The sequence below is a fragment of the Balaenoptera physalus genome, assembly GCF_965194825.1.
Source record: "Balaenoptera physalus genome assembly, chromosome: 8".
Lineage (NCBI taxonomy): Eukaryota > Metazoa > Chordata > Mammalia > Artiodactyla > Balaenopteridae > Balaenoptera > Balaenoptera physalus.
This window is the reverse complement of record NC_138887.1, coordinates 43588282-43613418: the sequence shown is the minus strand read 5'-3', so window position 1 is coordinate 43613418 and position 25137 is coordinate 43588282. Positions and strand designations below refer to the sequence as shown.

At 34.0% G+C, this 25137-nt stretch overlaps 1 protein-coding gene across 5 annotated transcripts in view; it reads left to right on the top strand.

Annotated features, from left to right (window-relative positions):
- Positions 1 to 25137, top strand: part of SEMA3E (semaphorin 3E) — a 273212-nt gene that overhangs the window by 225327 nt on the left and 22748 nt on the right. For all 5 annotated transcript variants that reach the window (XR_014266690.1, XR_014266691.1, XM_082472482.1 and 2 more), the window contains exons 7-16: positions 331 to 473; positions 1538 to 1652; positions 2087 to 2156; positions 5014 to 5158; positions 7293 to 7515; positions 10280 to 10371; positions 12596 to 12637; positions 14383 to 14549; positions 19136 to 19203; positions 20712 to 20851. Coding sequence is in view for 3 of the 5 variants with exons in the window: in XM_082472482.1 (XP_082328608.1) it covers positions 331 to 473; positions 1538 to 1652; positions 2087 to 2156; positions 5014 to 5158; positions 7293 to 7515; positions 10280 to 10371; positions 12596 to 12637; positions 14383 to 14549; positions 19136 to 19203; positions 20712 to 20851 (1205 nt within the window). In the remaining 2 variants the exon portion in view is untranslated. The remainder of the gene's footprint in view (positions 1 to 330; positions 474 to 1537; positions 1653 to 2086; positions 2157 to 5013; positions 5159 to 7292; positions 7516 to 10279; positions 10372 to 12595; positions 12638 to 14382; positions 14550 to 19135; positions 19204 to 20711; positions 20852 to 25137) is intronic.

Genomic DNA, 25137 nt, shown 5'->3' with positions numbered 1-25137 from the left:
AAAATATTTTACATATATTATATTGACTTTAATATATGCCTCCCATACATATATGGGAGGAAATTTATGAAGATTATAATCATGCTGCTCCTAATCTGTTCTTCTTTGAATTCATTTCAGGTCTATAATGTATGCTATTTGAAATTGATTTATTTCCCTCCAACTCAGTTAAATTTTAAATACCCTAACATTTCTTAAAAATTGTTGATTTGCACAGAATATGGAGATAGCTACATGATTGTAATGTTTAGTACAAAATTTCAAGGTAAATATATTAACTTATTTTGTTGTAATAGTTATTTCATTTTCTTCTGTTTTTTACTTCTCTAGAACCAAAATTTGTAGGTTCGTACATGATCCCTGACAATGAAGACCGAGATGACAACAAAGTGTATTTCTTTTTTACGGAGAAGGCCCTGGAGGCAGAAAACAATGCCCAGGCAATTTACACCAGAGTGGGGCGACTCTGCGTGGTGAGGACCGCCTTCCTCTCTCACTAAGCTTGCCTAACTCACAATTAATGGTCAGACCTTTGTTCATTTTATAGTAGGTTTCTACTGTAAAGTATTTTCTTCTATTCTGTTAGGCTCCCTAAAATTGGTATTTACTATCTAGTCTTCAGACTTCATATCTACTGAAAGTTTAATCTGAAAAGAGCTTTGCATTTTGTGTGATTTTCTCCATTTTCAAAGCCCTACTAAGAAATGGCCTATAATTAGGCTATACTTCTTCCTACACAGAAGTTTGAGCTCCATTTTTAAAAGTTAATTTCACCAAAATCTTGCTAGTTTCTTTAATCCACATTCTAAATAATTTACATAAGCATGTTTCAACAATTCAGATGGTTGATTCTGTAGGAAAAACATATATAGTTTGTTGGGCATAGTCAGATAGGTTGTTTTGTGAACATTCATCACCAACTGAAGTGGCCATATATATTGAGAGAATGCTAATAGTATTATAAATGTGAAGTTATTTTGATATTTAAGAAGGTACTTGAATAAATTTAAGAAGATGTTTATATGTATGTTCAGTATATACGTATGTGTATATATATTCGCATATACACACATACGAATTTTGTGTGTGTGTGCAAATATATATGCCTGTTATGTGTATGTGTGCTTGTGTGTTTGTATTTCAAGGCTTTTTCCCTAAATAAGAAAAAGAAGTGGATGCTTCTGTACTTCTGAGATAAGCGGATTATTTATCAATAAAATAATAATAAACATTACTGTATCATAAAACTTACTGCTTTATTTAGGAAAGTGTACTCTACTCTCTACTAACATTGTTTAATGCCTGGAAACTGTATTTAATGGGCCAGGGTGAAAGTACACTGACAAGGCAGAATGTGCAAACCTAAAGAAAAAGTTTATGGGGAATTGCATCTTTAATATTATTTGAAGATTATGCTCAAATTTTCATATTAAATAAAAGAAGTATAACTCTTGCCATCTGCAGGTTTAATAATACAAAATCTGTTGTTGGTAAGAGTTCTCTGGGTACCCATTTACCTGCTTTCTGTTTTTTACAGAACGATGTAGGAGGACAGAGAATACTAGTGAACAAGTGGAGCACTTTCCTGAAAGCTAGACTGGTTTGCTCAGTACCAGGAATGAATGGAATTGATACATATTTTGATGAATTAGGTAAATATTATTGGGAGAGTTAAATTTTCCTCTTCGATATATATGCTTCTTTGTATAACCCTCATTGTTTCTAGCACATATGGAAAATTTGCTTTTTGCAGTAATTGACTTCTATCTAACTTAGAGCGAGTTTCTATTCTTTTCATCTTGGCCAGGTCCACGAATGGGACAAGGGAGTTGCGGGAACAGAAAGACCCTCTCTTGTTAGTTTAGAGTCGGCGCCTCTAGTTCCCTCCTTGAGGCCCAGCTCAAAGTCATCTTGAACAGTCATCAGTCTCACTATGTTGTGATTTGGTCATTGTCATATGACTGTATATGGAAATTTATATCTTAAAATCTGTCATGGGTTCTAAACTATTTTATGTCAATGTATTTTCTTCACATGCAACGAGGGCTAAACATATTAAGTAACATAATGGTCTTTAATGTTTCAGAGGATGTTTTTTTGCTGCATACCAGAGATCATAAGAACCCAGTGATATTTGGACTCTTCAACACTACCAGGTGAGAAATTTATATGGTCAGTCAAAACATCATGAAACAAAGGAAGCCAAACCCCTTCACCGTATATGCAATTGAAAATACTATTGACCAATGTGTTATTCTCACTTTCTATACTTTATAAGTCACCAGTTTCTCTTCGTTCTCCTGTGTTTGCAGTTGTACTTTGATGTTTAAAGCCACAATCTCAATCCAGATCCTTATTTGTTTTTGTTTGAAGTACCAGCATCCTCCTATGCTCAGTGTCCTAAGTTCTTCCCTCTCTGATCTACAACAGAATGATTTTTTTTTCCTCATACAGTTTTTAAGGTACTAGTTCTATGCTATAGAGTCTAGGATAATTCTTTCAATCATCATATACAATTGTCCAAGTCAGGCTTTCAAGGCTCTCTATCAACTATTCCCCATTCAGGATTGAAAGTTTTTCGTCTAAGTTCCCACCGACTCTGCTTTTGACAAGATAATACCTTGTCAGAATCCCAGTGTCTGCTTTCCCTGTGACTGTGATTTTATTTATCTACTTTCCCTTCTAACGCTGATTTATATCAGTTTTTCCAATACTTGTCAATTGCCATCTTCATGAAACACTCCTTGATTCCTTAATCACAGAGTGCTTGGCTCACTCTTTTACTCTGGTTGTCTTGCTCCTATGTAGATTCTTAGAGAACACACATTTATGATTTACCCTCTGAGTTTTAAATTTTAAAAAGGTGCTCATGTTTAGGGCTTATGATCTAGTATTTTTCTCTTTTATGCTTTTGTATTTTGTATCCATTGAAGAGTGCTGGAAAAATGAATCAAATATTTCATGTGTGTTGATACGTGAATGAAAAAAATATTAGAATCAGTTTTGGTTGAAAGTTTATATATATAATTTCCTGAGTGTCTTTCCAAATAAGCAGAGTGGAGATGATATGGCTGGAATGAGAAATAAAGAACATACTTCAATTCTCTTGACAGGAAAAGAACGATATTACTCAGTTCCTCGTTTGCATTGCATTGGCCTTAAACTGTTCTATAGCCATGTATACCTTGTTTGTTTGGGATCTCTCCACATAGTTTTTGTTTACTTTTTCAGCAGGTAGTTTATTACGCTCACTTTGAAAAAAAAAATAATAAAGCTCTTTCAATAAGTATCCTGCTATTGTAAGGAGACCTTTTCTTCAGCACAGAAACATGGAAACAATTTTGCTATCAGTCATTCCGTGATGCGAGGAGATGTTAATGTACATTGGTAGCTATCACAGTCCCTGGAATATCCCTAACCTCTTTTTACACTTCATCTTCTGCCTTATGCCAGTGAAGAATTTGTACACTGCATGATAAATCCATGGCTTTATATGATAAATATAAGCTATAGGATAATCAGTATAGATTTTTTTATGGGTTATAATGATCAGTTTATAAGCTGCTTTCATAAATGATAGCATAATGGATCTGTCTGAGATTTCAAAGACAAATTATTTTCTTCCATAATTTCAATTTTGACTGTTCAATTTATACGTAATTGTGAGAAAAAGGCTTGCCAGCTGTTACCTGACGTAAAGGTTGATATCGTAGCATGGTGATCAAAGGTTTACTGCCACGTTAGTTGGAAGACTATCTCTGGTTTTCTCACTGTTGCAGGCATTTCCAATTGCTTCAAGGTGTGTTATAAAATGTGTGAATTGCTGTTCTCAGACAGTAACATAACTGCTGTTCTACAGGTGTCTCAGAATGTAGGAAATGTTACACTTACAGAAAACTTTGCATTTTGCAAAGCACTTTCACAAACTAATTATTTTAATTCTCACAATAAGGAGGCTATGGAAGTGCTAGAATTCATTCATATTATGCCAAATTAAGAAATGCAGCCAGATCTTTAAAACAAATCATTCTAAAATGTCCTTTTGCAGAATCTTATGCCCCCAATAAAGCTTGCTGTAGTTAGTCAACTACTGTCTTTATCTGCAACAAGTAGAAATTTTTATCAAAAAAATAATTTCAGTTGCTAGTAGTTCTGCAGGTAAAGAATCTGAGTTTTGTAGAATGTAAGTCTTTTTCTCAAAATTAATCTGGTGCAGCCCAGTAAACCTTTCCACTGTAGCACTGTTTTCAGTGACCTGAAGGAAGGAATATACAGCAAGCTTATTAATGTTTCCGTGACCCCAAGCTAAAGAATGAAACAAAGCCCCAAATTTTCTTCAGACTTTAAATTGTTCTTCAGATCATATACACTAAGAGAAGTAATAAAATTTGAATAAAATTTATAGCAATATTAACAGCATGGAGAATAGGAAAACACCGTCTACTTGGAAGAGAGGACAACGTACAAGGAGATAAAGCCTTCCTCAACTTGGGAATGAATCTTTAAAATATTAAGGCCAAATCTTCCTTAATAAAAAATATAAAAACACAAAAGAATATGTGTGTGTATATATATGTGTATATATATGTGTATATGTGTGTGTGTGTGTATGTGTAATTATGTGTGTGTGTATATATATATATATATATATATATATATACATATAAAACTGAATCACTGTGCTGTATACCTGAAACTAACACAGCATTGTAAATCAACTATACTTCAATAAAAAAAATAAGATTTAACTGGAAAAAATGAAGTGACACAACTGCTTTTGTGATTCTAACAATGTCATTTTCAATTTATTATAATAAATAGGCAAAAAATGGTAAATTTTGGAGTTTCCATACTTGAAATATTGCAATAGTTAATATCTCTAGAATTTCCTATGCTTAAGAGATTGCAAGTCTTTTATCCAAAAGACTTCATCCTTATCTATGTTGTCTGCGGGGCTTGGCTCTGTGACCTCCTAGTCTGTTCCAGAATAGTAACTTATCTTTTTTTTTTTAGTAATATATTTAGAGGGCATGCTATATGTGTCTATCACATGTCCAGTATCCGGGCAGCCTTTAATGGACCATATGCACATAAGGAAGGACCTGAATACCACTGGTCACTCTATGAAGGAAAAGTCCCTTATCCAAGACCTGGTTCTGTAAGTTTAGGCATTTAACAAAGTATTCTTATTTTTTAAAGACTCTTTTAGTAATATTCTGTTCATTGTTTCAGATGCTTTACTAAATTAGCATGAAATAGTTAAATTCAACACCTAAAAATATGCTTGATTACTTGCAAGGTAAAGAAATATTACTTCTTACATCAAGATGTATGCTTGTTATTTAATGAAAAGAATATAATCTAGCATTATAGGCTATATATTATTGTTGATATTTTAGCTATCTATGTAGGTCTCACTAAAGTTTTATTTTTAAGGGTACTGGTGAATACAGAAATATCCAGTGAAATGAGCATCATATTCCTCTCAGCCTCTTCAGAAGAATTAGTGCCACATGTGATTTCCAAGCAAGAGAATGTTACCAAATTTTTATATTATAATATTTGAGTCAGGCTCTCAGTTCCCTAGGCCAAACTTTCTCCCTACTTCTCACTTTAACATGTCAAGAGGAAGCTTTTTCTCTGGCTCTTCAGAATTCTGAGCACCCCATTTGCCATCCTTGCTAGCCTTCTGGAAGAAAAGTGACAATACAGCTGTGTTGCTAGAGAATAAGAAGTTCCACCATTTGCCTCTTAACTGATACTACTAAGATTCTCCCTAACTAGCCATTCAAACTTTGTGCTTTTAATTGCACACATGATGATGATTATGATGAGGATGATTTTGTATCATATGTCCCGTACACAACTAGGTTGGGAAAGTGTAGCATCAATTGTATCTGCTGTCCATGGAGAACAAATACTGAACTTGTCATGCAAGTCACAGTCTACACTATTATGAGCAGCTGGTGAAAACCCAACACTAGGCTGATTCCACAAGTGCTTGCAAGTCGGGTAGAAACCATTTTTGCAGAGCCAAAATTCAAAGTGGAAACAAAGCTTACCTACATTAACAAGTGTAAGGCTTTACCATTACAATCACTCTCTCTCACTAGCTTAGAATTATTACTTACAGTAAGACATAAAGTATATTTTATTTCACTCTATTGATTGAAATTACAATTTAAATGGAGAAAACCCACTCCTGTGGCTTTGCTGGAAATGCTTCTTGAAACCACATGGTATTAAAGGAGATTTGGAGGAAGTGACTGGTTACTGAACTGCTTCCAGGCTGGTCCACAATGTTTCCAATTATATATCATGAAAGTACACTCAAGTGAAAAATTCATGCCAAATTGAGAAATATGGCCCAAATTTTTAAAACAAACCATTAAAAATGCCCTCTTTGCAGAATCTGATTACTAAACTACTGTATTTATACTCTGAAGTGGAAAATTTTTATCAAGGTCATCATTGCAATTGCTGCTGGTTCTGGAGGAAAATATGTGAAATGAGGGAGCGCTTAATAACAAGCATGAATCAACGCAGTTAAAGGTATTCCAAGAAGTAACTTAGGTACTGTTGAACATTTATTTTTAGAGTCAGTGATTTAAGAATTGAGACACATTATGGCAAATATTTCTGGTTTTCTCAATTTATTGTGTCTAATTCATACAAAAATAATATAAATTCATACAGATTACAGTAGAACAGAGAGGGTTTTTTCCTTATTTAACAATGATGGAATTTGAATAGGTTTCAGTGTTACAGCACTAAAATTCTGTAGTCAGTGAGCCAATTGGAACCATCACCAATCATAGTATCAATAATGGGAAAGCTATTGTACAGTTGTGATTCTTAATTTGGGGGGAAGATTTAGCACAATAAAGAGTCTCTTTGTTTTGCTATAAACAATATGTTGTTCATAGCAAATTAAAATTTAATTTACAAATATGAAAAATAAATTTTAGAAGCAGGAAAAATAATTAGAATATTTATAATGTTATACGTTTGTATTACCTCTAGACTATACCAATATTACATATACTTTACTTTTTCAGGATTTCACTACTATCTGTCTATTTCTACTGCTGCATGTTTGAAATAATTCAGTCTCTCTATGCAATTTTTAATGCAGATTTTATTTCTGTAATGAAGAATATATGGTTACTAAATATTGCTAAATGCACAGTTGATTAACTGAACATACCCAGTTTTTGTAATTTTTTTCATAATTGAGTATAAATTTGCTCTTTAGATTTCAGGGGAAAAAAATTCATCCGTTTGTATTTCAGTGTGCCAGCAAAGTGAATGGAGGGAGGTACGGAACCACCAAAGACTACCCTGATGATGCCATCAGATTTGCAAGAAGCCATCCACTTATGTACCAGCCCATAAAACCTGCCCATAAAAAACCAATACTGGTGAAAACAGATGGAAAGTATAACCTGAAGCAAATAGCAGTGGATCGAGTGGAAGCCGAGGATGGCCAATATGATGTCTTGTTCATTGGGACAGGTAAAGAGATTAGAGACTACTCAGAGAGACATTTAAATTGAACCTTAAAATCAATAACATTATTACATTAAAAAAACCCCACCTATCAGCAAAACCCTGGTTGACCCACATTGGCTCATTTACATACTACCTGTCTACTGCAGTGGAAGAGAAGATTTGGAGCAGTTACAGCACATAATTCCTGATACATGGTCAATACTTAATACATTTGAACAAATGAATACATAAAGGAACGAGTAATTGATGTTAACGAACAATGAATAAACAATGTTGGTTCCAAAAAGAACTCATAGAGGAAGTAGGGTGCCATACAAGGATAGTTCTCCTGTTACTCCCCCAGGTCCACTGCTACCTTTGGCTGTTCAACAAGGTCTCAAGATTTTTCAGTCTTTAGGTGAGGTTTAGGTAATTTCACGTAAATCTGTAATCTCAACTATGCTTATCAGGTCCCGTCAGAAGTCAACCATGCGTACCAAACAAGACAAGTGTTACACATAATGGAGATAAAATTTTAGACCAAAGCTATAATATCCTGCATTAATAAAGTGTAATAAATATGCTAAAAGTGAATATTTCAAATAAATTTGTAATTTCAGTTAATGCTATGCATTAGATCTAGCTTGTGGAAGAGAACTTGGAATCTTTTAGCATCCAGGGTAATATGTATCAAATTCTGTCAAGTACTTTAAAATTATATAGTCATTTAAAGGATCTTTAAAATGATCATTTCTTTTTTTTTCATATGCATCATAGTAATTGCTACAGCAGATCCTATTTAGAAGAGGAAACAGTCTACCATACTTAACTTTAATCATTGACATATTCTAAAGAGACATTGCATATGCCCAAATCAGGAATTGGGATATAGTATTAATATTGGTGCTTGAGCTTTTCCAGTCATGCTTTCTGAAAAATCAAAGATTTAAGTAAGGAGATATTAATCGGATTTCCAGAAATTGATCTCTGGTGCAGGCTGTATTTTATTCATTTATTTTAGGAGGTTAGTAATGTGCTCTACACTGTGGGTTCAAGATTAACAAAGCATCAGATTTCTTTAACAAAGTTAAAGTTACCTGGCCATGAATTCACTTATAGTGATATCCAACAGACTTAAAAAAAAAAAAAAAGAATTCCATAAGCAAGAGTAATATTTGATAAAATTAATCATAGAAAAAAGTATGTTATTTTTAAATGAGAAGTCATATATAAGTCCAAGAATGTTTTCAGAAATACTTTTTTATTAGATTGACCAAAGCTATTTGAGAGAATTCCAGAAATATCAGGTATATACTTACACTCTCTTGTGACCTATGTTTAACTTAAAGATATTGTTATATTGAACCACAGTTTTTCAGCACAAAGAGCATATTTGATAAATGTGTGATTAGTACAGCATTGGAAAATCCCACAAAATAGTTATTTTTCCCCAAGTTTATCAGACACTTGCTTTAATGCTATATAGACCTTATTGCAAAATCACTGGTTGCAAATTGATAATTTGAGTTTCATCTTTGCCTTTTACTCTATATAATAATTGTGGAATATTTATAATGTGTGCTTGATATGATAATTTTTGTTCCTTTTAATGTATGACACAGGTAATTGTTATTAGTTTCATTTTAATCAAATTTTATTAACCCAACCGCAAGATTTCATAATTTTTAAACAAATTGCTTAAATACCATAGAAACTCTTGGATCAGAACCTCCAACATGCTTTTTTTCCCTAAGTTATTTCTAGCCACTACACCAAATCTTTCTTACAAGCAAATTAGTGTCTTATTAAATTTTTCATTAGAAATAACAAGCTCAGAATATCAGGAATAATAAAAATAATGTGGAGTTTTAAAAGGTGAATATAAATTTATAAAATTATTGATAATTATGGAAGCTAAATGGTTTGTACAGGAGGACTCATTATACTATTCTCTCAATAGTGTATGCTTGAAATTTTTATTAAAAGTGTATATAACCAAATTTGTGGTTACTGGAGGTGAGGGGTGGGAGAATTGGATGAAGGTTGTCAAAGATACATACTTCCAGTTATGAGATAAATATGTACTAAGGATATAATGTACACCATGATTAATATAATTAACAGTGCTGTATGTTATACGTGAAACTTTTTAAGAGAGTAAATTCTAGGAGTTCTCATCACAAGGAAAAAAATTCTTTTTATTTTGTGTCTATATGAGATGATGGATGTTCACTTATTGTGATAATCATTTCATGATGTATGTAAGTCAAATAATTATGCTGTATGTCTTAAACTTATACAGTGCTGTATGTCAATTATATCTCATTAAAACTGGAAGGAAAAAATAAAAGTATATATAGATATAAACATATTCTATCTATCTATATTTTTATATATATATATATATATAAATTTCCATAGTGTGTTGCTTGGAAGGTTCCATAAGATTAAAGGTATAGTTTCTTACAGGGAAGGTAGCTTTAGGCAAAAAATTTTCTTTTATCATACATCACAGAAGAAGCTAGAATAATTTGCCATCTGTCTTATACTTCATTAATTCCAAAAGACATTTTGATTTCTGAACCTTTAACTGGATTTTTGAATCAAATTTTTGAAACAATGAATATGAATATATAAGTAGTCATATTGTTTGCAATAGCAATGATTAAATGTTTTGTACATCTAGATTTCAAATCTTATTTGAATTTATAGTCTCTCCATGGTTTTTACTTGTTTGAAAACCAGATTGTGACAAAGCTTCTAGTTTATCTCTTTTGTTTTCTCACAGATAATGGAATCGTGCTGAAAGTAATCACGATTTATAACCAAGAAACAGAATCAATGGAAGAAGTAATTCTAGAAGAACTTCAGATATTCAAGGTATTTTTAGTAAAAAATATAGCCAACATTTATGTATTACAGACAGTTGCAAGTGAGTTATAAATAGGAAAAACATTATGTCAGTTTTTTTCTAACAGGTATATTGTGAATTCAGAATGAATTGAAGAATGATTTAAAATTCTGATACATCTATTTGATTGTCATAGACTGTTCAGACGAAGAGGCCAGTATTTACCGAGCATGAAAAGAATTTCATTGTATGAACTGTGACATAAAGAAAAGACACTTATCCCACAAATGAATTCTAGAATCATTATTGCAATGTATCATCTTGAACAAATTTACTATCGATATAGACAGTTAAAAAATAGCAGTAGATTTCATGTTGTGGACTTTGTGGTATGGTAAGTAGACTGCTTTTTTATGGCATGCAGTTTACACAGAGAATTTACTAAAAGAGAGAAAACTACAAAACGATAATGGAAAGATTAGACATGACACAAACAATTGTACATATTCACAGACAGACACACACAAACACACACACAGAGTAAGTCTCAACATTTGTGGCACTTACCGTCTTTGAAGTCACCCTGAACGCTGAATTAATTAGTAATCATTGCTCCTAGGGGAGCTATAGGGTTAGGTTCCTGAGAGTCTCTAGTCACGACATTTTTGTCAACTTTTCGATACATAACCTTGTTTTATGTGTGTTTCTCTTTAAAGACACCTTAGTTAGTATACATAGTTGATTATTTAGCATTGAACTTAACGGCTAACAGCACTATAACTAATGCCTGAACAAGGCTTATTTAAAACATGTTTTCTTCGTAAGGCACATCACAGTCTTTTGGAGCTTAGGAACACGAGACAACACTTCAGCACTATGCTTAGGGGCCTTTTAATCAGCACAATCACTAACAAAAAGCACAACAGTATGAAAATGGGGCACTAAATAGACCATGAAAAGGATACCTGTTTACAATATGAGAGCTGAAACAAGAAGGCAGGGTGTCACCTTGAACGACGTCATCTGGGAATGTACATGTTGGGCAACTCAAGAGTTTTTGCCATTCTGAGCACACACATGTCTGTGAATGACTGCGAAACACCACAAGTATTGATATTGGAGTTACAAATAAATTTTGGCAAGTAAGCAAATGTGCAAGAACACAATCTGCAAGTAATGAAGATTGTGTATGTAGGTGATGAATGTATATGAAAACATTTTTGATGAGAAACAGTGTATTTCACGTTGGCTCTTCTGGAGATTAGATTCCCCATAGCTATGCACAAAGTTAACCACATTCTTATCTCAACCAGAGCAGCTATGCTTTTGTTTATTTTGCGTATTGGACCTCTGTAAGATTTCGTTTCCCATTAGGAATCATAGCTCTCATATTAACCACATTCATCACAATGTCTTGTTCATATAAACCCTTAAGAAACATTGTGTTCTGAATGAATAAATGCATGCCTGCATAAATGGTTCTGTAGTTTAAAATATTTTAAAAGATTTAATAGAGAGGATCAGTTTTTCTCTTTCAAAAAATAATTGTTTGAAGGGTAATTATCCACAGAGCGGATCCCATTTGCCTATGGCTTCTCCACTTGCAGAATTGACTGAGTTTGTGGTGTCCTTAGAGACACTGTCGTCTCAGTCACCATCCCTAGAATTGCACATAGGCTCTCAAACTATCGTGTAGATTCATCCTTCCTCTGGTGCAATTCTAAGACAGTGATGATGACAGTGCATCTTTTTCAAAGCGTTTTGGGTTCATGGAGATTGAACTCTAACAGAAAAGTATTTTGTTTAGGCCTGGGTTAAAACAATGAAAGATCACATGGTTTATTGGCAATAAGATCTATTCAAAGACGTAAGTGTTTTACTTCTAATGGTTCAACTTTCTTTATAAGAAAGAACACTCTGACTTCATTATTTTATTTAAGGATATTTGAGTTTCCAGAGCATGAGTAATATTCAAATGCAAACACAAAAATTGTAATCCAGAGACAAACTATAAGATGCTTAGATTATTCACTACTTTTCTCATCCACATTTTGTCCTACTCTACTAGAAAATATTTTTTAAAAGAAGGCTATATTTTATTTAAGTGTATTTTCCTTTTGATTTACTAAAATGAAAGCTGTAGACTGCTTGGCAGGAAACAACTCACATGTTTTCAGGTAATTTATAACCACACTAAGGTATGTTTCTATATTTTTATTCCTAAAAAGGAAACGTTTTTTTTTAATTTTTCAGGACCCAGTTCCTATTATTTCTATGGAGATTTCATCAAAGAGAGTAAGTTGTATGTGTGTGTGTGTGTGTGTGTGTGTGTGTGTGTGTGTTCTATACATCAGATAAGGTCAAAAGATAGAAAGCTTAAGTATGTGTGCTTATATATTAACAAGTTACAGTTTTATTCTGACAAAAATACATAGTGGTTTACAGGTAATAGATTTCTGCATTTTCTGTTTTTAGAAAGATAGAAAAGAGTAGGTTTACCTCTACAACCATGATAGGACCTTATTCCATGATTTTTTTTTTGGTAATGTTTTTGCAAAAAACAATGGTAATGATGGTAATACAAAAGAGTGTACAATGAAACACAAACCTCTTTTCTACTTTACTGGAACCAGCTTCTGGTGTAAATTTCTTCAGAAGTAGTTGTTGCATATATTGCCTCATTTATTTATAAATAACCATTTATGTTTAGGCAAATGGGAACATGTGATGTTGATTGTTCTGCTACTTCTACTTTTTACTTAATAACATATCTTACAGTTTATTCCACATCATTCTATATATATCTACATCACTTTTCTACATGTTATATGTCAATGTGCACTGTTGGTGGGAGTGTAAATTGGTGCAGCCACTATGGAAAACAGTATGGAGGTTCCTCAAAAAATTAAAAATAGAACTGCCATATGATCTAGCGATTCTACTTCTGGGTATTTATCCAAAGGAAACAAAAACACTAACTCAAGAAGGTATATGCACCCCCATGTTCATTGAAGGATTGTTTACAATAGCCAAGACATGGAAATGAACTAAGTGTCCATCTATGAATGACTGTATAAATAAATTATATATGTATATATACACACACACACACACACACACACACACATATACATATATACATACATATATATACACACAATGGAGTATTATTCAGCCATAAAAAAGGAAGAAATCCTCCCATTTGTGACAACATGAATAAACCTTGAGGGCATTATGCTAAGTGAAATAAGTCAGAGAAAGACAAATACCATATAATCTCACTTACATGTGAACTATTGGCAAACAACAACAGCAGCAACAAAAACAAGCTCATAGATACAGAGAGCAGATTGGTAGTTACCAGAGGCAGGGGGCTGGGTGAAATGGGTGAAGGTTATCAAAAGGTGCAAACTTCTAGCTATAAAAGTCCCGGTGATATAATGTACAGCATGGTGATTATAGTTAACAGTACTGTATTGTGTATTTGAAAGCTGCTAAGAGAGTAGATCTTAAAAGTTTTCATCACAAAAAAAATTTGTAGATTTGTAGTGTGTGATGAGGGCGGTGAAGTAGACTGATTGTGATCATTTCACAATATATACAAATATCGAATCATTATGTTATACAGCTGAAACTAATATAATGTTATATGTCAGTTGTATCTCAATTAAAAATGCAAAAAAGACCATTTACTTTTCCAGTCTCCTACTGGACATTCCTATAGATCTTTTAAAAAGACCTACAATGTTAGATGACAAAAGACTCTACTTAGATAATGAAAAAAATAGTCAACTTCTTGAGATTTTTGTCAGCCTTGCTCTAGCAATTTTATTACTCATGCATCCAAGCCTGTAAAAGTGTTTCAGATCTTGGAGAAAATGAAAGTATCAGTGTTCCATTATCTGTCTTGAGTAACTGCAGTCATTTAAGTGAGTATCCACAGAGGCGATTGTGTAGGAATGTGAAAATCCAGGTGTAAGAGCTCAGTGAGAATTCTGTCCATTTCTACCAGTGGCCTCTCTCTTCCTTGATGTCTGTAGCAACAGCTCTATATTGGATCTGCTTCTGCCGTGGCCCAAGTCAGATTCCATCAGTGTGACATGTATGGAAGTGCTTGTGCAGACTGCTGCCTGGCTCGAGACCCTTACTGCGCCTGGGATGGTATATCCTGCTCCCGGTATTACCCAACAGGCACACATGCAAAACGGTGAGACAGAGTCTTCCATGGAATCTTTCCCTGATTTAGAGAAACAAACCTAACACTATTTTCTTTTTGTACCCATTCCATGAAAATAACCGTGGTTTTTTTTTGCTTGTTTGTTTCTTTTTAGTGATTTTTCATTTATTCCAAAGTAACTTTGTTTTTTTTGTTTTTATATTGGAGTATAGTTGATTTACAATGTTGTGTTTATTTCAGGTGTACAGCAACTTGATTCAGGTGTACATAGACTTTAGGTATATCTATTCTTTTTCAGATTCCTTTCCCATATAGGTTATTACAGAGTATTGAGTAGAGTTCCCTGTGCTATACAGTAGGTCCTTGTTGATTATCTATTTTATATATAGTAATGTTTATACGTTAATCCCAACCTCCTAATCATCATAGTCCTATTTTGTTCATAATATAAGTTTTGAAAACTCCACATTTTACTGAAAAATAACTCCCATTAATTATTGTGTAGAGCCTGGGCTGAGCAGGCTGCCGGGGTTTTATTTTTCCTCCGGGTTTGAATCAGCTCTTCCCCCTCCTGAAACTTTTGCTGCAAGACATCAAACCAGTTTAGATAAACGTAAAATGTGGAAATGGCTAGCCACCCCACACATGAGGAATTCAAAGACTTAAAAGGAAAATAAATAAATAAATTCTAAAATACATCCTGCATTTGCCCTGTGTCCTCCCGACCAGCTGGTCTTCATTTATTTCATTTTGAAAGTGAATATTTTAACTCCTAGGCAAATGCATGACCTGTATAATTAATGAAATGTGTGATTTAATTCAACACAAATGAAAGGTACTTAAAGACCTCCAAACTCTAATATCTACAATTCAGTGGGGTCATTGCCACTTGTTAGAGGAGGTAAATCCTGGGATTCTTTGAACAGGAGACCTTGAGGTACAGAAAGTATTTTAAAGAATAAGGATCTTTCTTCACTCAAGTCAGAAGAAATTGTGCATTCTTTGGGGAGAAAAATAAGGGAAAATATTTTTATTGTGGAATAAGCAATTATCTTTTTCACTTGATAAAGTGACTAAAGATAATATAAAGCAAAAATATAGACTCATATACAGTTTCCCTACTGAAAAGCAACTTTTATTAATTTCATTTACTCTTGCTCTTTCACTTTGGGCTACTTTTCTTTAAACCTTTTTCAAAATCGAATTTAATCTAATTTAATACAGTTGTTATTTTTCTAAGTTTACATGTATAGTAGAATCTCATTTTTAAAAAAACTTAGTCACTAATTCAAATTTTTGTTAATTTGACCTTAGCTAAGTTAACATTCCCTTGAGTGTTTAAAGGTATACTAAGCAGATAGTAAAAAGATGCTTTGAGAGGACATTTGTGAACTTAATAATTTACCAACTGTATTAAAGAATAGAGTGAGTTAATTGATTTTGTACAAATGCTTATTGATAGTTGAAAGCAATTCTTGAGGAATATAGCCATGTTATTAATTGAAAATATTGTTTTATGATTTATTCGCTCATCAAGCCAGTTTCTGTACTGTGTTCAAGGGGCATGAAGAAACAATCACAGCCCCCTGTCTGTAGGAAATCGGAACCTGAAGTGGAGAATGGAATTGTAAATAAGGATGATAGCTCACCACTAAGCACTTAGTATGTGTAAGGTACTGGACTAAGTGCAATGCACATAACACATTATTTAATTCTCAAAAGAACCCAGCCTTTGAGCTCAGTCTTAAAGGTAGAGATATAAGGAGATTCCAGCTAAAGAGAATTAATTGTTTGTACAGAGGCACAGAATGTTCTGGGAAAGCCGTGTAGTTCCATAGGTTAGGAGTGAAGTGGTAGGATCTAAGGGCAGAAAGGTAGTTTTACCAAAAGTAACAAAATTATTTACCCTATTGTTTTTAGCAACAATCAATATGTTTACAAGCCTTGCATCAAATACTTCCGAATAGCAAGGTTTTGTATTAGGCATGCAAGAGTGTTGAAGAATTTTAACTGAGCAGTTTCCATAGCTAAGTATGTCTTGGTATACAGTGCATCTTGTAAGATTGTACATGCACAAGTTTGTAAGATAGTATTTAAAAGGGTGGACAAAAAGAGTTGTTTAGAAAAAGTTAAATGAATGGGCAAAATCATAGACAGGAAGGAGTGAGATGCTGGAGTCAGGAGCCATACTCAAGTGAATTAGTTCAGTTCGGTGACATGTAATGCAGATCATCCAGTAGCGTCACTCTTGTGAACCGTCACCCACCCCTGGAGGAGAACTTTTTGGATAAGTTCCAGACATAAAGGGAAAATAGTTTGCTTTTATAGCAGATCGTTTTTGCTTCAGATCTGACTAGCAGCAGAAATTGAAAACTGGTCATTAAAATAAATACTCTTCTGTTCACGGAGTGAAAATGAGTCAACAGAGGAAAAACATTACTTCGCAATTCAAACCACTTGTTTAAAATAGTCTTCCAAAATACACTATAATTTCTAGAGCTAGGTCTTTTTCTTCCCCCTTGCTCTTGTATTCTGTCTATTTCCAGCATTCTCTTTAAAAGTTTCTAAGAGGCAAGAGATATAAGAAAAATATGCGACTTTGAGAATAAAAGACAACTTTGCTTAACCTTTCTAAAACTCTTGCTTTTAATACACTCTTTTTTTAAATGCTGAAGTAAAGAACAGCTTTTAGGATAGTATAAAATGAACTGAAGCTTTATTGGAGAATGTGATATCTTTCTTTTTAAATGCATGTTTCCAGTGATTTTAAACAAAATTTTTGTACATCTATCCACAGTGCTTATCTAGTATTAGCTGACTGTAGTTCCCTTTATTCTCACATCATCTGTATAATAAATATGATACAATATCATTTCTGCAAAATGGAACCTATTTCCCATTTCACTGATTTATTCCTGTTCCATTATTCGTTATTGCTCAGCAGGCTTGGGATTCCCAATACCAAAGCAATACTCAGTGAAGTGAGGAATTAACAACAGCCTTTTATTCTCATCTAGAGCTGCTATCAGTTGTATAATAGATGTTAACACTAGTATAAAATAATATAGAGGCATAAAACTTTTAAATTTTGCTCCTTACTTTTCTGTCAATGTTTATTTTCAGTTTAGCTCAGTAGAATGATCCATGTGGCAGTTTTAATCTTAACTTTGTAAAATCTCAGGTCTTTAGGTCAGGTTTTCTAATCAACAGTCTATCTTTTTTTAAACATGCTTTCGCACAGAGGTCATAATCCTAAAAATCGATTGGAAATATTCATCTGTCCTAGCTTTCAATATAGGGAAATACTTAAATGGTTGTTTAAGTATTGAGTTCTTAACTAGGATCTGAACTCATGTGTGAGAAAGCACTCCATCTCTTGAAATAACGTTCCAATATCACTATTTGGTGACCATGAGGAAAACCTAGAATGAAAAAAAAAAAAAATTGAGAGTGGAATTTAGGGGTCATTTAGCCCAACTTTATTTTACCAAGGAGGACACACAGAACCAGGAAAGGCGAGGGATATGTGTAAGTTCCTGCAGCACATGAGTGGTGCCATTGGGATTTGAATCTGGTTCCCTTTTCCAGATTTGATCATTGCATATGATTAAAGCATCTCTTTATCACTCTGGAAGTCTCACCCATTTCCCTCTGGGGTAAAACTTCTGTTTTGCCTTCTGGTTTTCCCTCAGTCTTGAAGATATGCCATGATTTAGAGAAGCAAGTAGTATTTTCTGCCTTTATGTAATACTTCTGTTTTTATCTCAAATCTGAATTAATATGCTGAAGATCTTGATTTTAGCTTCCCAGTACTAATAATGATAATTTCTATTGTTTAATTCTTGAGAACAATGCTTACAAATTTGGAACATGGTATATATTCTGGAATTCTTTTTCCATGGGTAAAGAATATTGTCATTTGTCAATTATATGTCTAAGCGAACTATAAAACATGAAAATATACTAGAAGCGTATTTGCCTATTAGAGGCAAATTGAGGAGAAATACAATATTTCTTGAGTTACACTATATGTAAGACATCCTGTTAAATAGGTAAATGCACCATCACATTCAGTAGAGGCATATACTTTCTAAATGTTATAACTGAATAAAAGTAAATTGAGTATATTATTAGTTTATTTTTATTAGCAATCATATTGATCATGATGGCTGTAGAACAAAATATTTGGATCCAAATACCTTTACTTAATGCACTTTAATATAGATAGGAATTTTATGCATTTTTACTCAAATAGGTAGTCTGCTTCAAATCCCACTGTCTTTATCTGCACACATTCTTTACCACCCAAGACACTCATTTTGAACTAGAAGACTTCTTGTTTAACTAAATTCTTAACGAAATGTAAGGAGAACTCTGGAATTATAATCAAACTCATGTGACGATTTAAAAAACAGTTTTCTATAGATCTTATCCATTGAATAACATTCAATGGAAATATGGAAAACTATGAAACTTGGATTTTATCCTGGTTTCGTATGACTGATCAATTTTTTCAGTAGCAGAATACTACTTGAAACTTTAATGCGGTTGGCTATCTTTTAAAGTCTGGAACATTGAAATCTGAACATCTCCTAAATGCATTTACTTACTTTCAGGCGATTCCGCAGACAAGATGTTCGGCATGGAAATGCAGCTCAGCAGTGCTTTGGACAGCAGTTTGTCGGTAATCCATAGAAAATCGATTGCCATGGGTTTCTTAGAGTGTGCATTGAAGATAAACTGCCAGCTTCTTAAAAAGGGTCCTTGTTTTCTTTGTGATTGATACACACTAGAACAATGTTCCTGAAAGTATTCTGGTTTTCCATGTAGTTAAGATTTTGTGCATTTGATATATAATCTTTCCTAATTAGGAAAACGTTTTATCTACCCACCAAGCTTTATTGTTAGAATTCAAGAAGGGGACTCCTAGAACAAAAATGCTGCATACTTTAGGTGGCAGATGCCACAGTGATTTGCAGGATTTATTTCACCAGTTCAACCCTGGGAATATCTTCACTGTGTTTTTATAACTTACAGTAATTTTATCAAGAGTGATCTAACTTGAATCAAGTCACCTGCTAAGCTTTGGAGAGAATAAAGTGAAAAACTTCGACTCTTTCACTGGGTTTCTGATGAAAGGTGGTAGGTGGTCCAATGTGTAAAGGAAGAGAGAAAATTTTAGCTGTAGACAAATGTAAAAAAGTCAGACAAGACAGAAAAACACCGTCCTGACTCTTTACACCATGATGGTAGTTGGTGAACATGCTGCGCTCACCAGGAAGCAACAGGAGGAAGGGGCACCATGATTGGGAGACCAGAGGTATTTATACACAGATCCAGAGATTGTGGTCCGGGATCAATTTGCTAGACCCCAGGCTGATTCAGGATTTGATGCAAGATGTAAGCCTCTGAGAATATTAGCTAGAGAAAGGTGGCATTATAATTTTAGGGAAATTTAGGGGTCAGTTTTGAATGCAAGGAGGACTCAGACATAGAAAAAAAATCCTGGGATCTAGTACTGAATTTGATCTTGGTTGAAACAACAAAGAATAAATCCACTTGCTTTTATTCCAAACTGCAGTTAGGTATACTTGCCTCTATGCCCATTTGAGTTCAAGTTCAGTGAGAGCCTTTCTGGGCCAAAATACAGATTATAATCAAGAAGCTCTGGTTCACAAAGTCCTTAGTTCAGTTTCGTACTCTTTTCTTCCTTCAGGAGCCCCATATCTGGATAAGTGCAGTCCATTGTCAAGATAACGCTCACACTTGTGTTTATGTAGTGCCATATCTCCTCGGTTTCTGCTTTCTGCTTTTGGTTGTAACCATGAATTTTAGTTCTATGCCTTGCTTAATTGTTTTGTGCTCACCTTCTCTTGCCCACTTTATCAGTGGATGTTGCCACTGATTTTCCACGAATTTAACACTGATGCACCTTCTAACTGATCTGACTGTTACATCCTTTGGAACCAAACTTCCACGTACTTCTTTCTGTCTCACTCCATAGCCTGCTGTGCCTTTTTAATGCCTAGATTTTGGTATGCTACTCTCCCTAAATAACTCCTGTATAGAAATTAACAATGAGTAATAAAAGTTATTCATTTTGCTATAGGGGTCTGAATAAAGAATCTTTAAAAAATATTGTTTACCAGTAAAATCAAAGTCTCAAGGCTGATGTTAACATTTATGTTATAGGGGATGTTTTGGATAAGACTGAGGAGCGATTGGCCTATGGCATAGAGAACAACAGTACTTTGCTGGAATGTACCCCGCGATCTTTACAAGCAAAAGTTATCTGGTTTGTGCAGAAAGGACACGACACAAGAAAAGAGGAGGTAATTCATAGCTGCACATTCACACCGTGGTGTCTTGCATACAGTGTGCCATCAGTAAATAGATGATGATTTATTTGGGTACTTAAAAATTAAACAATCTCTTGTGCTATACCTGTCATTTTAAAAGTGGGGTTTTTTTTATTATGTGTGATTTATATACATATAAATATATATGTGTATAGGTATATGTGTATATGTATATATAAAGGTTTTAAAATACACATGTAGATTTTTATATACATCTATATTTATAGAGATATATAAATAAATTATGTATGTATGTATAAATAAAATTTGGAACCTAGAATTAGATTTTAACTTAGGAGCTTTTTTTGGCTTCATGATTTTAGTGTCATATTGTAAAATTATAGTCTCAAATTGTATCACCCAAGGAAGGCAATGTTTTAGAAAAATAGCGAAATTAAACACCATTATCACACATATCTTAGACACATGGATAATAGAATTGAAACAACAGTAGCAGCGACATTAAACCAGTTGTTGATAAAGCTATTAAGTCATATGTGAGACATCAAATCAGGGGTTCCACTGTTGTCCAAAAAAAAGGCATCAGCTCTTTTACCCTTCTAAGCAGGTTTAGTGGTGGAGATTATATTTCTATAATTATCTAACTAATGAGAGAGGAACGAGTTGGGCTGCTTTTATAGATGGAAGACTAGGCAGCATTTAAAGCACACATACAGAATAGTCTGGTGGCACACACTGTATAGATGCACGCGGGTCTAGGGAGCTGGTTTTAGGTAGGGAGGGGTCAAGGGTGTGAAGCAGATAAAGCTTAGGGAAGGCAGATAAAGCATTGTTGATGTGGGCGTTGAACTTAATTTTTACAAAAATGGAATTATAAAAATAGAAGAAAAGTTGGTTATATTAAAGGGTGATAGACTTGGTGAATACTGGGGAAATGGTCCTTAGTAAAGAGAGGGTTACAAGTTGAATAAGGGGAGGAAATTCTAGAGACCTGCCTTAGGACACAGAGGACAGCTAATAGGTACTCATAAGATAGTGAGTCAGGAAAGTCTGTACCTCATTTTGACTCTGGAGACGAAACCTTTGTCATCGGAAGTTTAAATGACTGATTCTACATGTAGAGCACAATGACATTTTATGCCTTTTTTTTCCCTAGCCTGTTGTGAAACTAAAACTCCAACATGTTTTTGGTCAAGAATCATAAAGTACATTCTGGGAGATGACTAAATTTCTATATCCCAGGTTCCTGGGATAGCTATTAGAGAGGAAGATACCTCAACTTAACAAAGGCTATTAGAGATAATATAGAAAGGCAATCAGGAGAGGAAAATTCTCCTAAATTTTCATGACATCATAACAATAAATATGTGTCCAAAAAAGTTACAGTACATTGCACTGAAATTATTGATTTAGTACTGAAGTATTTTCCATTGCACAAATCTGAGATAAAACTGGTTTTTAAATTCCATTGTAACTGACTTGGCAGGAGAGGACCTGGAAATAGTCTATCGTTCCTCCAGTTGAATGGCTTCAGAAGACAGAGAAGTAATTCTTTCATCAGTAGTTTTCTTCACTCAGTATGTTCTGTTTCTGATTTGGAACTCACTGTAATCTGCCTCATTTGGAAACCTTTACCAAATCATTTTGACATGCTGCATCCAGTAGTGTTCAATTTTAAGTTTCTTTATCATATTAATATAATCTACTTCTTTTTCCCCAAATATTAGTCCCTATTTTCAACTACATTCAAATTTCCCTGGTATATTTACTGATACTCGAAATTTTGAGTTTACTCTATGCATGACAAGTTGTATCATAATCAGGTAGTGCTTGATTCTATAGACATAGCAGTATATATTGATTTATTTACAATCTAAAACAAAACAAAGCACACAGTTGCTGACTTCATCAAAAGCTAAATGTGCGTGCTGTGTACACAAAGCAAAATGACTTTACGTGTGTATTCTTTCAGAGTTTTTTAGAGTCTGTTTAGAGTTTTTTTAGCGTTTAGAGTTTGGACCACTTTTGCATTTATTATAGTTACTATAAGACATATAAGATAATTTTATTATCAAATCTAGACCATTGCAAAGGATGTTTAAGTTCACCTAGTCCAATTCTTAACCCATGTGGGTATGTTTTTTTAGAGTATCCCTGACAATGGCCGTCAAGGCTCATCCTGGACGCTACAAGCCACGGTCAGACCATAGCCTTTCTGGAAAATTTTGATTGTCGTATCCTTTTATTGAACTGCTATTTTTGAGTCTGGAATCCACTTACAGATCCACCCTCAACTCTCCTCAGCTGTCCATAAATCATGTATTCAGGTGGATGACATTTTTGCTCCAGTTAATATGTAGAAATGCTCCATAACCAAATTTCTAGAATGCTTTTAGCAATTCAGTTATCTGGTTTCTAAACTGGATCACTGCAGTTCTCTCGAATATGCACTTTATAGTTTCTTGCTTCCTTAAATAACACATATGAAATGTAACATTTTATTAATTCCAGAAATGTTTATGGAAAGCCTAATTTATAAGTAATTTATAAGTACTTCATAAAGGAGCATTTTCCCTTGGCTTGATGACCTGGTTAATTGTGGTGTGCATTGTGATTATGACATCCTGGGGGAGAAGCCTTCATAGAAGGGACTTGGGAGATGAGGCTTTTCTTTAATGTGCATCTACTGTATACAGGAACTGGGGTAGGTGCCTTACCTTATTATTCTCGGATCTCATAGCTGCACCTTAGGCATAAGAGTCCTCATCTTACAAATGCGGAAACTAAAACTCAAAGAGGTAGAGCTCATAAAGTCAGTTACAGACCCAAGGTTTGAACTCAGGTATTCCTGCCTCCCAAGCTGAGCTGCTTCACATTTATTCATCAGCCAAGTAACTAGGAATTTGCTATTTGCGTTTTATAAAATGTACCATTTTGTTCTTAAAAATGTATTTATAGATGAGATCATTGAAACACAGAATGTTTAATCACTTTCCTGGTTACTCATAGCTAGTGAGGCAGATTCCAATCCAGGTCTCTTAGTTCTTTCTACTAAATCACACCATCTTCTGAAATCAGAATTCTAAATACAGTTTCACATGCTCTGGGACAAGCATGGGGCAAATGGAAAACTGTGCACTGTAGAAGTTCTGGAATTTGATTTCTGAAAAATGCTCCTGTTGTCAGATATATATATGTGTGTGTGTTTATATATATGTATGTATATATGTATATATATATATCTATATTTTTCTCCCTCAGAGTTTAGTGGAGCATCCTGCTTCAGCTTTGTTGGCACTCTACCTCATTTTCTTGGGTTTTAACTAAAATAACGCTTTATTCATTTATTTGAAACTTATTTAGTGAGCATCTATTATGTCCTGCTTTCATAAAACTTGTACTCTGGAGAACAGAGAAAGATAGTAATAATAATAATATGACTAAATAAGAACATTATTTAATGTATCAGATGATGGTAAGGAGAAAAATACAAGAGAGATTACTTGCAAGGAAAGGTTGCAATATTAAACGGGTGGTCATGGAAGGCCTTACTAAGAAGTTCACCAACAAAGTGACATTTGCAAATGACTTGACCGAGGTGAGGTAATAGGCCATGTAACAGTGTTGGATAATGGCTTTCTGGACAGTGAGAACAGCAGGTGCAAAGGCCCTGTTTCATCAGGAGGGCACCTGATATATTAGAAGAACATCAGCGTGGAGGGCAATGTGGCTGGAGGAGACAGAGTAATAGGGAAACTAATAAACTGAGTCAAAAAGTGAGGTAAAGGACCAGCTCATGCAGGGATTTGTAGCCCCTTATAAAGGGCTTTAGTTTTTGCTCTGAATTAAATAGAAAGCCATTGGGTAGTTTTCAGGAGAGCTATGACATGATCAAAATTTGGTTTTAAAAAGATGACTTTGGTTGTTGTATTAAGACTGTAGCATGTGGGTGTGGAGATAAAGGTGGAAGCAGGTAGTCATTGGGATGATAGGGACATACATCATTATGTTCAGTGACACAACATTAACTGTCAGTGTGCCCTTCACCTACAAAGTCAAAGGATGGGCAAGTGGCCGCCTCATACACATAAGAGCAAGTGCTTCACGTATATTTTTCAGTATTATTGAAAATTGTGAAGGCTGTTTAATATATTTAATATCTCAGATGGAATGCATTTTCAACCTTCTGTTCTCCTCCCCAAGTGTCTAAAATTAGTGTTTTGAATACAATAAATATTCATTCAGAGCCTACCTTAATAGGTGATGAACAAATCATAGCCTTAGCCCTTTCGAAGCCT